The sequence below is a fragment of the Podarcis filfolensis genome (assembly GCF_964270895.1).
Source record: "Podarcis filfolensis genome assembly, chromosome: 10".
NCBI classification, from domain to species: Eukaryota; Metazoa; Chordata; class Lepidosauria; order Squamata; family Lacertidae; genus Podarcis; species Podarcis filfolensis.
The window spans coordinates 69350568-69362098 of NC_139612.1; the positions used below are offsets into that span (position 1 = coordinate 69350568).

At 46.5% G+C, this 11531-nt stretch overlaps 1 protein-coding gene across 1 annotated transcript in view; it reads left to right on the plus strand.

The window, feature by feature from the left end:
* The window catches only part of LOC310742907 (DNA excision repair protein ERCC-6-like), a 42893-nt gene extending 42229 nt beyond the window's left edge, over window positions 1–664 (plus strand). The window contains exon 2 of the mRNA XM_083572734.1: window positions 533–664. Coding sequence (XP_083428860.1) covers window positions 533–658 — 126 coding nt within the window. The 3' untranslated portion in view covers window positions 659–664. The remainder of the gene's footprint in view (window positions 1–532) is intronic.
* Window positions 665–11531: the final 10867 nt, after the last annotated feature.

The following is an 11531-nucleotide window of genomic DNA, read 5'->3' on the forward strand; positions in this document are numbered from 1 at the left end:
TGCGTCCTATAGGGCGAAAAATACGGTATGCAACAATGGCGGCAAGAGTCTTAATAGCACAAGGATGGAAGAACGAGGAAATCCCAATGAAAGAACTGTGGCAAGAGAAATTGATGGACTATGTGGATTTGGCGAAATTGACACACAAACTACGTGATAAGGACAACTGTGGCTTTAAAGAAAAATGGGAACCTTTTACAAAGTATTTAAAGAAACAACAAAATGAACTGGACTCCTTGGCAGGTTTTGAATAAACATACACAATTTTTTTATTGGTAACGTATGGATAGATAAATTAAGGATCTTTACAATTTTATAATAGGCAGAGAATAATATGTGCTGTAAAACCAGAGAGATGAGCTGAGGGAAGATCAAACCTCTCCATTCTGAAGGAAATCAGCCCTGAGTGCTCACTGGAAGGACAGATCCTGAAGCTGAGGCTCCAAGACTTTGGCCACCTCATGAGAAGAGAAGACTGGAAAAGACCCTGATGTTGGGAAAGATGGAGGGCACAAGGAGAAGGGGACGACAGAGGACGAGATGGTTGGACAGTGTTCTCGAAGCTACCAGCATGAGTTTGACCAAACTGCGGGAGGCAGTGGAAGACAGGAGTGCCTGGCATGCTCTGGTCCAGGGGGTCAGGAAGAGGCGGACATGACTAAACGACTAAACAACAACAACATAAAATTGAAAATCATAAATAAAATAATAAAAAAAAGAAAGTTTGAAGGTCGGCTCTTGTTCTGCTGTCCTGCATCTCATTTTGGGAGGCTCTTCCTCTATATATATATATTAAAAAAGCAGGAATGACCAAACCTGGGATGAGCCTCAAAGGAAACAAAAAATGGAGCCTCAATTTTCTCTCGGCCCCTTCTTGAACGACGCTTCCTGGAGCAATCTCCTCTCTGTACCTGCATGTTTTTACCTGTGCAGGCTTTGAATTGTTAAAGCAAAGAGGCTGTTGCCAAGCCAAACACCGAGATACACCCATCGGGGCCTCCATCCCCTCCCTGTTATGAGGAAACCTCCTTGGCTTGTTTATTTTCCTTCCAGACAAGCGAGGACTTGCTCCCCCCCCCCCCCCCACAGAGCTTGTCATTTGCAAGAACATTTCATAAGGCTCACCAGGAGGCACCGTGGCGAAGAGAGAGGAAGGGAGAGAGAAGAAGGCGGTTATTGGACACGGCTGGGACCAAACCACAGAAACGGACGGCGTCTCCTTTCTTGCCGAACTCACCCAGCACCGTCACGCCCTGGATTTGAGGAATAATAAAGGGCTTACCTGGAGCTCTGGGTGCAAAAGTTCAACCGCGAACCCAACACCTGAGACGTTTCTCTCCCCGCCTCGCTTCACCTGTTCTTACATGAGACTGGGTGGTGACAAATCGCCAGGAAAGAAAAGGCCATTTTCGGAGCCAAACTCCACTCCGATCGTAAACATGCAGCTGATGGTCAAAGCGACACCCTCTTATAGCTGTACAGTGGTCCCTTGGTTCTCAATCCGTTCCGGAAGTCTGTTCCGAAACCAAAGTGTTCCAAAACCGAGATGCACTTTCCCATAGAAAGTACTGCAAAATGGATTGATCCATTCCAGACATTATCAGATAACCTGGCAGACAGGAAAAACAACAACATTCAAATTTCTGTTGTAGACCGCCTTTTCTGTGATGTAGGTATGATGTTTGGTGGGGGGTCTTGGGTTACACCCCTTCTGTGATGTAGGTATGGAAGGGTGGTCTTGAGCTCCAGGGAAGGCAATTTAAAATGTCTATATAAAAGCAGACACACCTTTGTTCTGGGTTCTCCTCCTTTCCTGTGTGTGAGGGGAGCACCCTGTTGCAACAGCTTTAATAAAGATCAGGCTTACTAGGTGCTTTGCTTCTCAATATTCTCTGGCTGGCCTCTGTTATTTTCTCCTACCAATAGGGAACCCACAAAGGACTCTGCACGGGCTCTTGGATACCCCATGAGGGAAGAAGGGCAGATTTTGTTTACAACAGACCCCAAGAGTCCTTTAGTCGAATCCCTGCAATGCAGGAATCACGACTAAAGAACCCTTGACAGGTGCCCATCCAACCTCTGCTGGAAAACCTGCAATGAAGGAAATTCCACCACCTTCTGAGGGAGTCTGTTCTACTGTCGAACAGCTTCTACCATCAAAAAGTTCTTCCTAATGTTCCGTCGGGGTCTTCCTTATTGTCATTTGAATCCGTCGGTGATCATGCAGGCAGTCTGGTTCCAAGTCGTTTAGGAATTCTATTTTATTTTTTAATTTTTTAAAATTTTATTAGTATTTTCCACACAACAACACGAAAAATATTGAAAAATAACAATACTCAAACCCCAACATACAAATAAAACAACAAATCCATATCTTACAAGTTAATAATATACACACTAAAAAGAAAAACAAACATGGACTTCCACCAATCCCACAACACCTCCTTTATCTCTCGTGTCTTCCTGTTTTCCTGTTTTCCTTATCATCTCTATCCTAGCATCTAGATATAAATCCCTCTTTCTTATCCTTTCACTTCACAAGGTTATTCCAGACTCAGCCAGATTTCTGTCCTCGAACCTTGGCTTTTAAGGTATTCATTTAGACACTCCCATTCCTTTTCCACTTCACTTTTTGGTTTTTGCCTTATTATATCTGTCAATTTGGCTAATTCTAAATATTCTGAAAGCTTACATAACCATTCTCCCCTAGTGGGTAACTGATTCCCTTTCCAATACTTCAGGAATTGAAAGGGATTTGAACTGAGCCCAGGAATCCAACTGGGAGCCTGTGTAAACGGAACAATTTGTTTCATCCTCCCAGCCCCACTTAGCAAATTTTGTAGTTTTCCAAATTGAGGAGTTTCCGGTCGGTTTTCAAAAGAGACATCCCCACTTGCAACCCTTCCACAGAAGGGAGGATTGTTTGTTTTTATCTTTATTGCCTTATATTGGCCTTGTGAGCAAAGTGGATTTAGGTGTGGCTGATAAAGGCTTGTTTTGATGAGCTTTGGCGAAGAGGCCGGAAGTTCGGTGACTCAGCGGGGCTTTTTATTATCAACCTCCCCCCCCCCCTCAATTCCTTGCACCCAGCAAAACTAGCCGGAAAGAGAAAGTGATGACAAGGCGCCGAAGTTTGTTTAGCCTTTCGACCGGAAGACCAGATGATTTTGTCTCTGCTGTTATCTTTTGTACCCTCCCACGCTGGGTGGAGCTGGTCCCAAGATGAGCTTCAGGAGTGATAAGCTGATGGTGGTTAGCTGGGGGAACAACCCAGGAGGAGAAATGCTGCGTTGAAAGAAGAGATCGGGGTACACAGAATCCAATAGGTGCAAGCCCCACACACCCCGCAAGCCTTCTCGGTGGTGGCACCCGCCCTGTGGAACACCCTCCCATCAGACGTCAAGGAAATAAACAACTACCTGACTTTTAGAAGACATCCGAAGGCAGCCCCGTTTAGCAGTGGCGTAGCGTGGGGGGTGCAGGGGGGGCCGGCCGCACCGGGCGCAACATCTGGGGCTTAGGGTTAGGGGGCGCAAATCCACGGGTTAGGGGGCGCAAATCCACGGGTTAGGGGGCGCAAATTACTTGCCTTGCCCCGGGTGCTGACAACCCACGCTACGCCACTGCCGTTTAGGGAAGTTTATAATGTTTGATGTTTTATCGTGTTTTTAATACAGTCGTACCTCTTGTTACGTTCGGTTCAGGTTACGTTCTTTCAGGTTACTTCTGGGTTTCGCTGCTCGCGCATGCGCAGACGCTCAAAATGACTCCACGCGCATGCGCAGAAGCGGCGAATCGCGACCTGCGCACACGCAGACGCGGGTTGCGTTCTGCTCATGTTGCGAACGGGGCTCCAGAACGGATCCTGTTTGCAACCAGGTAAAGGTAAAGGGACCCCTGACCATTAGGTCCAGTCGTGGCCGACTCTGATGTTGCGGCGCTCATCTCGCTTTACTGGCCGAGGGAGCCGGCGTACAGCTTCCGGCTCATGTGGCCAGCATGACTAAGCTGCTTCTGGTGAACCAGAGCAGAGCACGGAAACACCGTTTACCTTCCTGCCAGAGTGGTACCTATTTATCTACTTGCACTTTGAAGTGCTTTCGAACTGCTAGGTTGGCAGGAGCAGGGACTGAGCAACAGGAGCTCACCCCGTCGTGGTGATTCGAACCACCGACTTTCTGATCGGCAAGTCCTAGGCTCTGTGGTTTAACGCACAGCGCCACCCGCGTACCTGTTTGCAACCAGAGGTACCACTATATTCTGTTGGGAGCTGCCCAGACACCCCTTCTCAGGCCACACCCCCTTTCACAAGGCTACACCCTTCACCAGCCCTCCTTGACTGCTTTTGCCTGGCTGGAATATGCCCTTAGCTTGTGGTCATTCCCTCTTGCTCCCATGAGAGAAATTAAGGAAATCCTCCTGTTTGATCTATCCCTTGCTTGGGGTAGTAGAACAAGGCCGTTCCGCTGCCCTTCTCAGTTCCTCCCTCCCTCTCCTAACACAAACCAGGATTGAACATTTCCCCCCCCCCCTCCTCTGGCACACTCCCCAAAATGAATGGAAGTACACAATGAAGATTCGACTCAGCTGTTGTCAGGATTACGCGGCGCAGGAGTTTGCATGACATCTGGCAATTAGCTAGGCTGGGACTGGGCGCCGCAGAGATCTGGACCGGAGAGATATAAATACGAAGGTTCTCAGACCCCCAAACAACACAAAGTGTTTCGGTACTTGCCGTTGGGGGTGGGAGAGAAGCAAGAAATTTGTAAGAGGGTACCAAATAATGGGCTCATTCAAAGGGATTTTAAAAATGCATTGTGGAGCCCACCGTTTGCAAAAGGAAGGGAAGTGATATTCACTTCAGGCAACATGTCAAGGGCGAAGATAAACAGATCTCAGCTTCACGTTAGCCGCTGCGAGACAATGTGAGACATTGTGAGACAAACAAACCCAGCAAAACCAGTTTCTAAGTTCCTACCCATTCCTGTTTGGGTTATACTGGGTGGCTCAAAAAGCGTTGCAAGATGCTCTCCAACAGCAAATCGGCATAAAAGCCCGGGGGGGGGGGGGGCAGCCACATATATCCAGGTCAGATAACCCTAAAATGTCTTTGGCAGGAAAAAGGACTGGTTTAATAGGGGAAGGCGGATTAAAGACCCCATCTGCACTACTTTTTTGAAGCAGTATTATACCACTTTAAGCAGTCATGGCATTCCTCAAAGTTCCTGTGAAATGTTAAGGGGGCTAAGAGACTTGTTTAGGAGACCCCTATTCCTCCAGGGACGCGGGTGGCGCTGTGGGTTAAACCACAGAGCCTAGGACTTGCTGATCAGAAGGTCGGTGGTTCGAATCCCTGCAACGGCGTGAGCTCCCGTTGCTCGGTCCCTGCTCCTGCCAACCTAGCAGTTCGAAAGCACGTCAAAGTGCAAGTAGATAAACAGGTACCGCTCCGGCGGGAAGGTAAACGGCATTTCCGTGCGCTGCTCTGGTTCACCAGAAGCGGCTTAGTCCTGCTGGCCACATGACCCAGAAGCTGTACGCCGGCTCCCTCGGCCAGTAAAGTGAGATGAGCGCCGCAACCCCAGAGTCGGCCACAACTGGACCTAATGGTCAGGGGTCCCTTTACCTATTCCTCAAACAGAGATACTGTTTTTATTTATGATTCATTTCTCGCATTCACAGCCCCCTGTTTTTCACCAGGAGCTCCAAGTGGTGCGCCTGATTCTACCTCTCACGAAATCCACACAACAACCCTGTGAGGGAGGTCAGGTTGAGATGCAGCGACTGGCCCCACATCATCCGGTGAGCTTCGTGGACGAGCAGGGATTCGAACCCTGGTCCCAGTCCGACACCCTAACCACTGCGCCATGCTGACTGTCAGAGTGGTTGAACAATCTTCGCATGAAACTCTGGGAACTATAGCTTTCTGCGAGGAATGGGCGTCTTCCCTAACAACTCTCGGCATGCTTCACATACTACAGCTCCCATAATTCTCTGGGAGACTCTATGGCTCTTTAAAGGGGTATTGTTGTTGTTGTTTAGTTGTGTCCGACTCTTCGTGACCCCCTGGACCAGAGCACGCCAGGCCCTCCTGTCTTCCACTGCCTCCCGCAGTTTGGTCAAACTCATGCTGGTAGCTTCGACAACACTGTCCCACCATCTCTTCCTCTGTCGTCCCCTTCTCCTTGTGCCCTCCATCTTTCCCAACATCAGGGTCTTTTCCAGGGAGTCTTCTCTTCTCATGAGGTGGCCAAAGGATTGGAGCCTCAGCTTCACGATCTGTCCTTCCAGTGAGCACTCAGGGCTGATTTCCTTCAGAATGGAGAGGTTTGATCTTCTTGCAGTCCATGGGGCTCTCAAGAGTCTCCTCCAGCACCAGAATTCAACAGCATCAATTCTTCAGCGATCAGCCTTCTTTATGGTCCAGCTCTCACTGGACCTTAAAGGGGTATAACGGTGCTTTAAACGTATACTGCAGATGGGGCCTTAATCCACCTGCCTGCTTCTCTTATGGTGCAAAGATCCCTCCGGCGCCCACCCCCCCATTTCCCAAAGTTGTCGACCACTCGCTGGGGCGCCCTGAGAGGCCGGCGCCCTGGCGTAGCGCACCAGTAAACCCAATGGGAAAGACGGCTCTGTCTGCAGGTCGGGCTGGGAATGTCCTCTGCCTGAACTCTGAAGAGCTGCTCCCAATCAGTGTGGGACATACTGCGCTGGATGGGCCAATGGTCTGCTTTGATATAGGGCAGTTTCCAATATTCCTTTGTAAACCACAAACCGGCAGCATCGCCGTGTCCTTCTTGTGCTCTAGCCAGGTCCTGGACATCACTGTGCCGTAATTTTGCTTTTCTGATGCTGTAGTCTGCAACGTTTTAATCCATTTTTTCCCACAATGCTCTTTGGCACCAGCGCTGCAGTCTCAAGGGGGGGCGACGCAAAAAAAAAATTTTAATCCCTCTGGGTGGCCCTTCTCCACTTCTCATGGGTTTAATCTGTCCAGGACAGCCACCCAAACAAAACTCACAAGGACTCATGCCACCAAAAATAAACGAAACAATTTCTTGGAACAAGGTTGTCATTTCTGGATGCAGTCCATAATACTTACCCCCACCGGCCACCCCTTTTCGCTATCCACATTGAAAGCAGCAAATGTTTACCGGGAACCATTCATGGTGATGTATTTGGAAGAATTCGACTCGAACCCACGTCAAAAAGGCTTCGCTAATAAAACATCCCAAAATTAGAAAGAACAGGAGCTTGGAAAACGAGGTCTAAAAATAAAAGGGAGCTTGTTTTTCTCTCCTTTTCCCCTCCGGAGAATTTCTGCAAAAATGCCATATTTATGGAAACTCTATATTTAGATATTTGTCACTCCTGAAAACAAGGTTGTTGGTTTGTTTTGTTTTCCATATTGGTTTTAGAATATTTCTCATCATCGAGGCTGAAATTTGTGGTCGCCCCCCCCCCTCCCCATAGGAATTGAAAGGGGGGGGTGTGAGTTGAATTTGCGTTTAGGCAAATCTACTGAATTCACTAGGGACGCGGGTGGCGCTGTGGGTAAAACCTCAGCGCCTAGGACTTGCCGATCGCATGGTCGGCGGTTCGAATCCCCGTGGCGGGGTGCGCTCCCGTCGTTCGGTCCCAGCGCCTGCCAACCTAGCAGTTCGAAAGCACCCCCGGGTGCAAGTAGATAAATAGGGACCGCTTACCAGCGGGAAGGTAAACGGCGTTCCGTGTGCTGCGCTGGCTCGCCAGATGCAGCTTGTCACACTGGCCACGTGACCCGGAAGTGTCTGCGGACAGCGCTGGCTCCCGGCCTATAGAGTGAGATGAGCGCACAACCCTAGAGTCTGTCAAGACTGGCCCGTACGGGCAGGGGTACCTTTACCTTTACCTTACTGAATTCACTGTTTCTACAGCACTATGGCAGTGATGGTTTAGCTGTCAAGCACATTATTTGTATGCAAACCCAGGCTAGATAGATATAGATATAGATAGATATAGATAGATGATAGATAGATAGATATAGATATAGATAGATAGATGATAGATAGATAGATAGATAGATAGATAGATAGATAGATAGATGGTAGATAGATAGATAGATAGATAGATAGATAATCTTTATTCGCATTAGCCAACGGCCATGGCTACATAAAACAAGCAATATATACAAATAAAAAGACAACAATGGGTAAAAGGGGCAATCAAATGGCCAAGATTATCATTCAGATGTTGTTGTTGTTGTTTAGTTGTTTAGTCGTGTCCGACTCTTCGTGACCCCCTGGACCAGAGCACACCAGGCACTCCTGTCTTCCACTGCCTCCCGCAGTTGGGTCAAACTCATGTTTGTGGCTTCGTGAACAATGTCCCACCATCTCGTCCTCTGCTATCCCCTTCTCCTTGTGCCTTCCATCTTCCCCAACATCAGGGTCTTTTCCAGGGAGTCTTCTCTTCTCATGAGGTGGCCAAAGTCTTGGAGCCTCAGCTTCAGGATCTGTCCTTCCAGTGAGCACTCAGGGCTGATTTCCTTCAAAATGGAGAGGTTGGATCTTCTTGCAGTCCATGGGACTCTCAAGAGTCTCCTCCAGCACCAGAATTCAGTCGTTCAGATAGTGGCCCTTAATCTCATTGCACCGTCGATAAACCTAGCAACCTTTGCTGTTGTCTGATCATTTTGATCTGACAAAAGAAAGAACAATGTGGCCGCAGATGCAAACCCAGGACTTTCTCCCACCAGGGAACATTTTAGGTCTTTCAGAGACCATTTGTGGGCTCATGTACCCCTCTATTCTGTCTTGGATGGACCACACCCGCTGTCCTGTGTTCAGTTCTGGACACCACAATTTAAGAAGGATGTTGATAAGCTGGAACGGGAGCGACAAAGATGATCAAGGGTTTGGAAACTAAGCCTGATGAGGAATGGTTGAAGGAGTTGGGCATGATTAGCCTGGAAAAGATGAGACTGAGAGCCATCTTCCAATATCTCAAGGGTTGTCACACGGAGGATGAAGCAAACATGTTTTCTCCTGCTCCAAAAGGTAGGAACCGAACCCATGGTTTCAAATTACAAGAAATGGGAACATTCTTTCATATGTGGTGGACCTGTAAAAGGGTAGAAGAGTATTGGGAAATAATCTATAATGAATTGAAAAAAATGTTTAAAAGTACTTGTTTAAAAAAACAGAATCCTTTTTGCTGGGTATAATTCAGACGGAAATTCCCAGGTGTTAAAAAAGGTTATTTATGTACGCCACTACAGCAGCCCGTGTTTCGTTAGCCCCAAATGGAAAATGAGCGAGATCTCAACCAAAGAATAATGGCAACTGAAGCTGATGGAATATGCGCAGCTTGCAGACTTAACATATAGAATAAGAGAGCAAGAAGAACATATGTTTAGAGAAGATCGGAAAATGTTTATTGAATACATGGGGGGAAATTGTGTACACCTGAAAACGTTGGCGGCATAAAGATAAATTCAGCAGTGTAAATAAGTTTGGATGGATGTAATAATCAAAGACTGAATGGTTTACTTTATGTAAAATATTCAGGGATTTATGATATGCAAAATGAACCATGGAAAGAGAAGAGGAGGAGTCACTGATATTTTTAAGGATGTTTAAATGACTACCATAATCTAAATTGCAAAACAATGGTGGGACTGCGTGAAGATATGAGAATTCTGGGACATAATATATAACAAACTCAAAAAGCTTTTAAAATTCTCCTTCAAAAAAATCCAGAAGCCTTTCTGTTAGGCATTATGTCCACCCAAAAAAAAGAAAAGAAAAGAAAAGAAAAGAACCTTTTTTATGTATGCAACCACAGCAGCCAGAATTTTAATAGCAAAAAATTTGAAAGGTGACCACAAAAATTGACTGGCAGGCGAAGATAATAGAATACAGTGTACTCTAGGGTTGCGAACGTGATCCGTGTGGGATGCACGTTCGCAACCCACAGCGTCCGCAACCTGCAGCGCTGCGTCTGCGCACGCGCATGTTGCAATTCGGTGTATTTGCGCATGCGCAAAGCGTGATTTAGCACTTCTGTGCATGCATGACTGCCAAAACCCGGAAGTAACCCGTTCCAGTACTTCCGGGTTTTGGCGGTCTTCAACCCGAAAAAGTGCAACCTGAAGCGTCTGTAACCCGAGGTATGGCTGTATTTAGAACTTGTGAAAATGACTGAGAGATTAAGAAGAAACTCAAATCAGAAAGTGAGTAAAGATTGGGCAATATTCAAAGAATATCTAAAAAAGTGTGGTAATGCATATCTCCTGACAGGTCTAGATTGAACCTTGTATACTAAGGAAATCATAAAAGCAAAAATCTCCTTTTGCTATGTGACAGTTAAAAAATAAGGAAGTGAGAATAGACCAGTAGTGTGCAAAACGTACAATGAGGTGAATAGGAAGTGAAAAGTGTGTGAGATGTCAAATGATATGTTGTTAGTTAGTGTTCAGTTGTTATGAGGGTATGGTATTGGTTTGTGTGTTTTTTTTACATAGTATGTAAATTGTTCTGCAATGAAGCTTTAATAATAATTTAAAAAGCCAGAAAAATTAATAAAAAGTATAAAATAAAACTTAGATCATGGCCACTTGTCCCATCACCTCCTGGCAAATAGAAGGGGAAGAAATGGAGGCAGTGAGTGATTTTACTTTCTTGGGCTCCATGATCACTGCAGATGGTGACAGCAGTCATGAAATTAAAAGATGCCTGCTTCTTGGGAGAAAAGCAATGACAAACCTAGACAGCATCTTAAAAAGCAGAGACATCACCTTGCCGACAAAGGTCCGTATAGTGAAAGCTATGGTTTTCCCAGTAGTGATGTACGGAAGTGAGAGCTGGACCATAAAGAAGGCTGATCGCCGAAGAATTGATGCTTTTGATTTGTGGTGCTGGAGGAGACTCTTGAGAGTCCCATGGACTGCAAGAAGATCAAACCTATCCATTCTGAAGGAAATCAGCCCTGAGTGCTCACTGGAAAGACAGATCCTGAAGCTGAGGCTCCAAGACTTTGGCCACCTCATGAGAAGAGAAGACTCCCTGGAAAAGACCCTGATGTTGGGAAAGATGGAGGGCACAAGGAGAAGGGGACGGCAGAGGACGAGATGGTGGGACAGTGTTCTCGAGGCTGCCAACATGAGTTTGACCAAACTGCGGGAGGCAGTGGAAGACAGGAGGGCCTGGCATGCTCTGGTCTAGGGGTCACGAAGAGTCGGACACGACTAAAGGACTAAACAACAAAATAAAAAAGAAAGAAATGCAGTAGCAAAATTTACCAACCATCCAGGAGTGGCAGGTGAAGATGATAGATTTTGCAGAACTTGCCAATTTGACAGTAAGGATCCGGGACCAAGAGGACCAAAGATACAATAAAAATTGGAATAAATTTATTGAATATATAAAGGAGAACAACAAAAATATTAATACACTAGCAGGACTGGAATAACACCTCCAATGTAAAACAGTAGAGTTATGACAACAATATACGCAAAAAGTATGAAACCTGCTGGTTTCAGAGAGAAT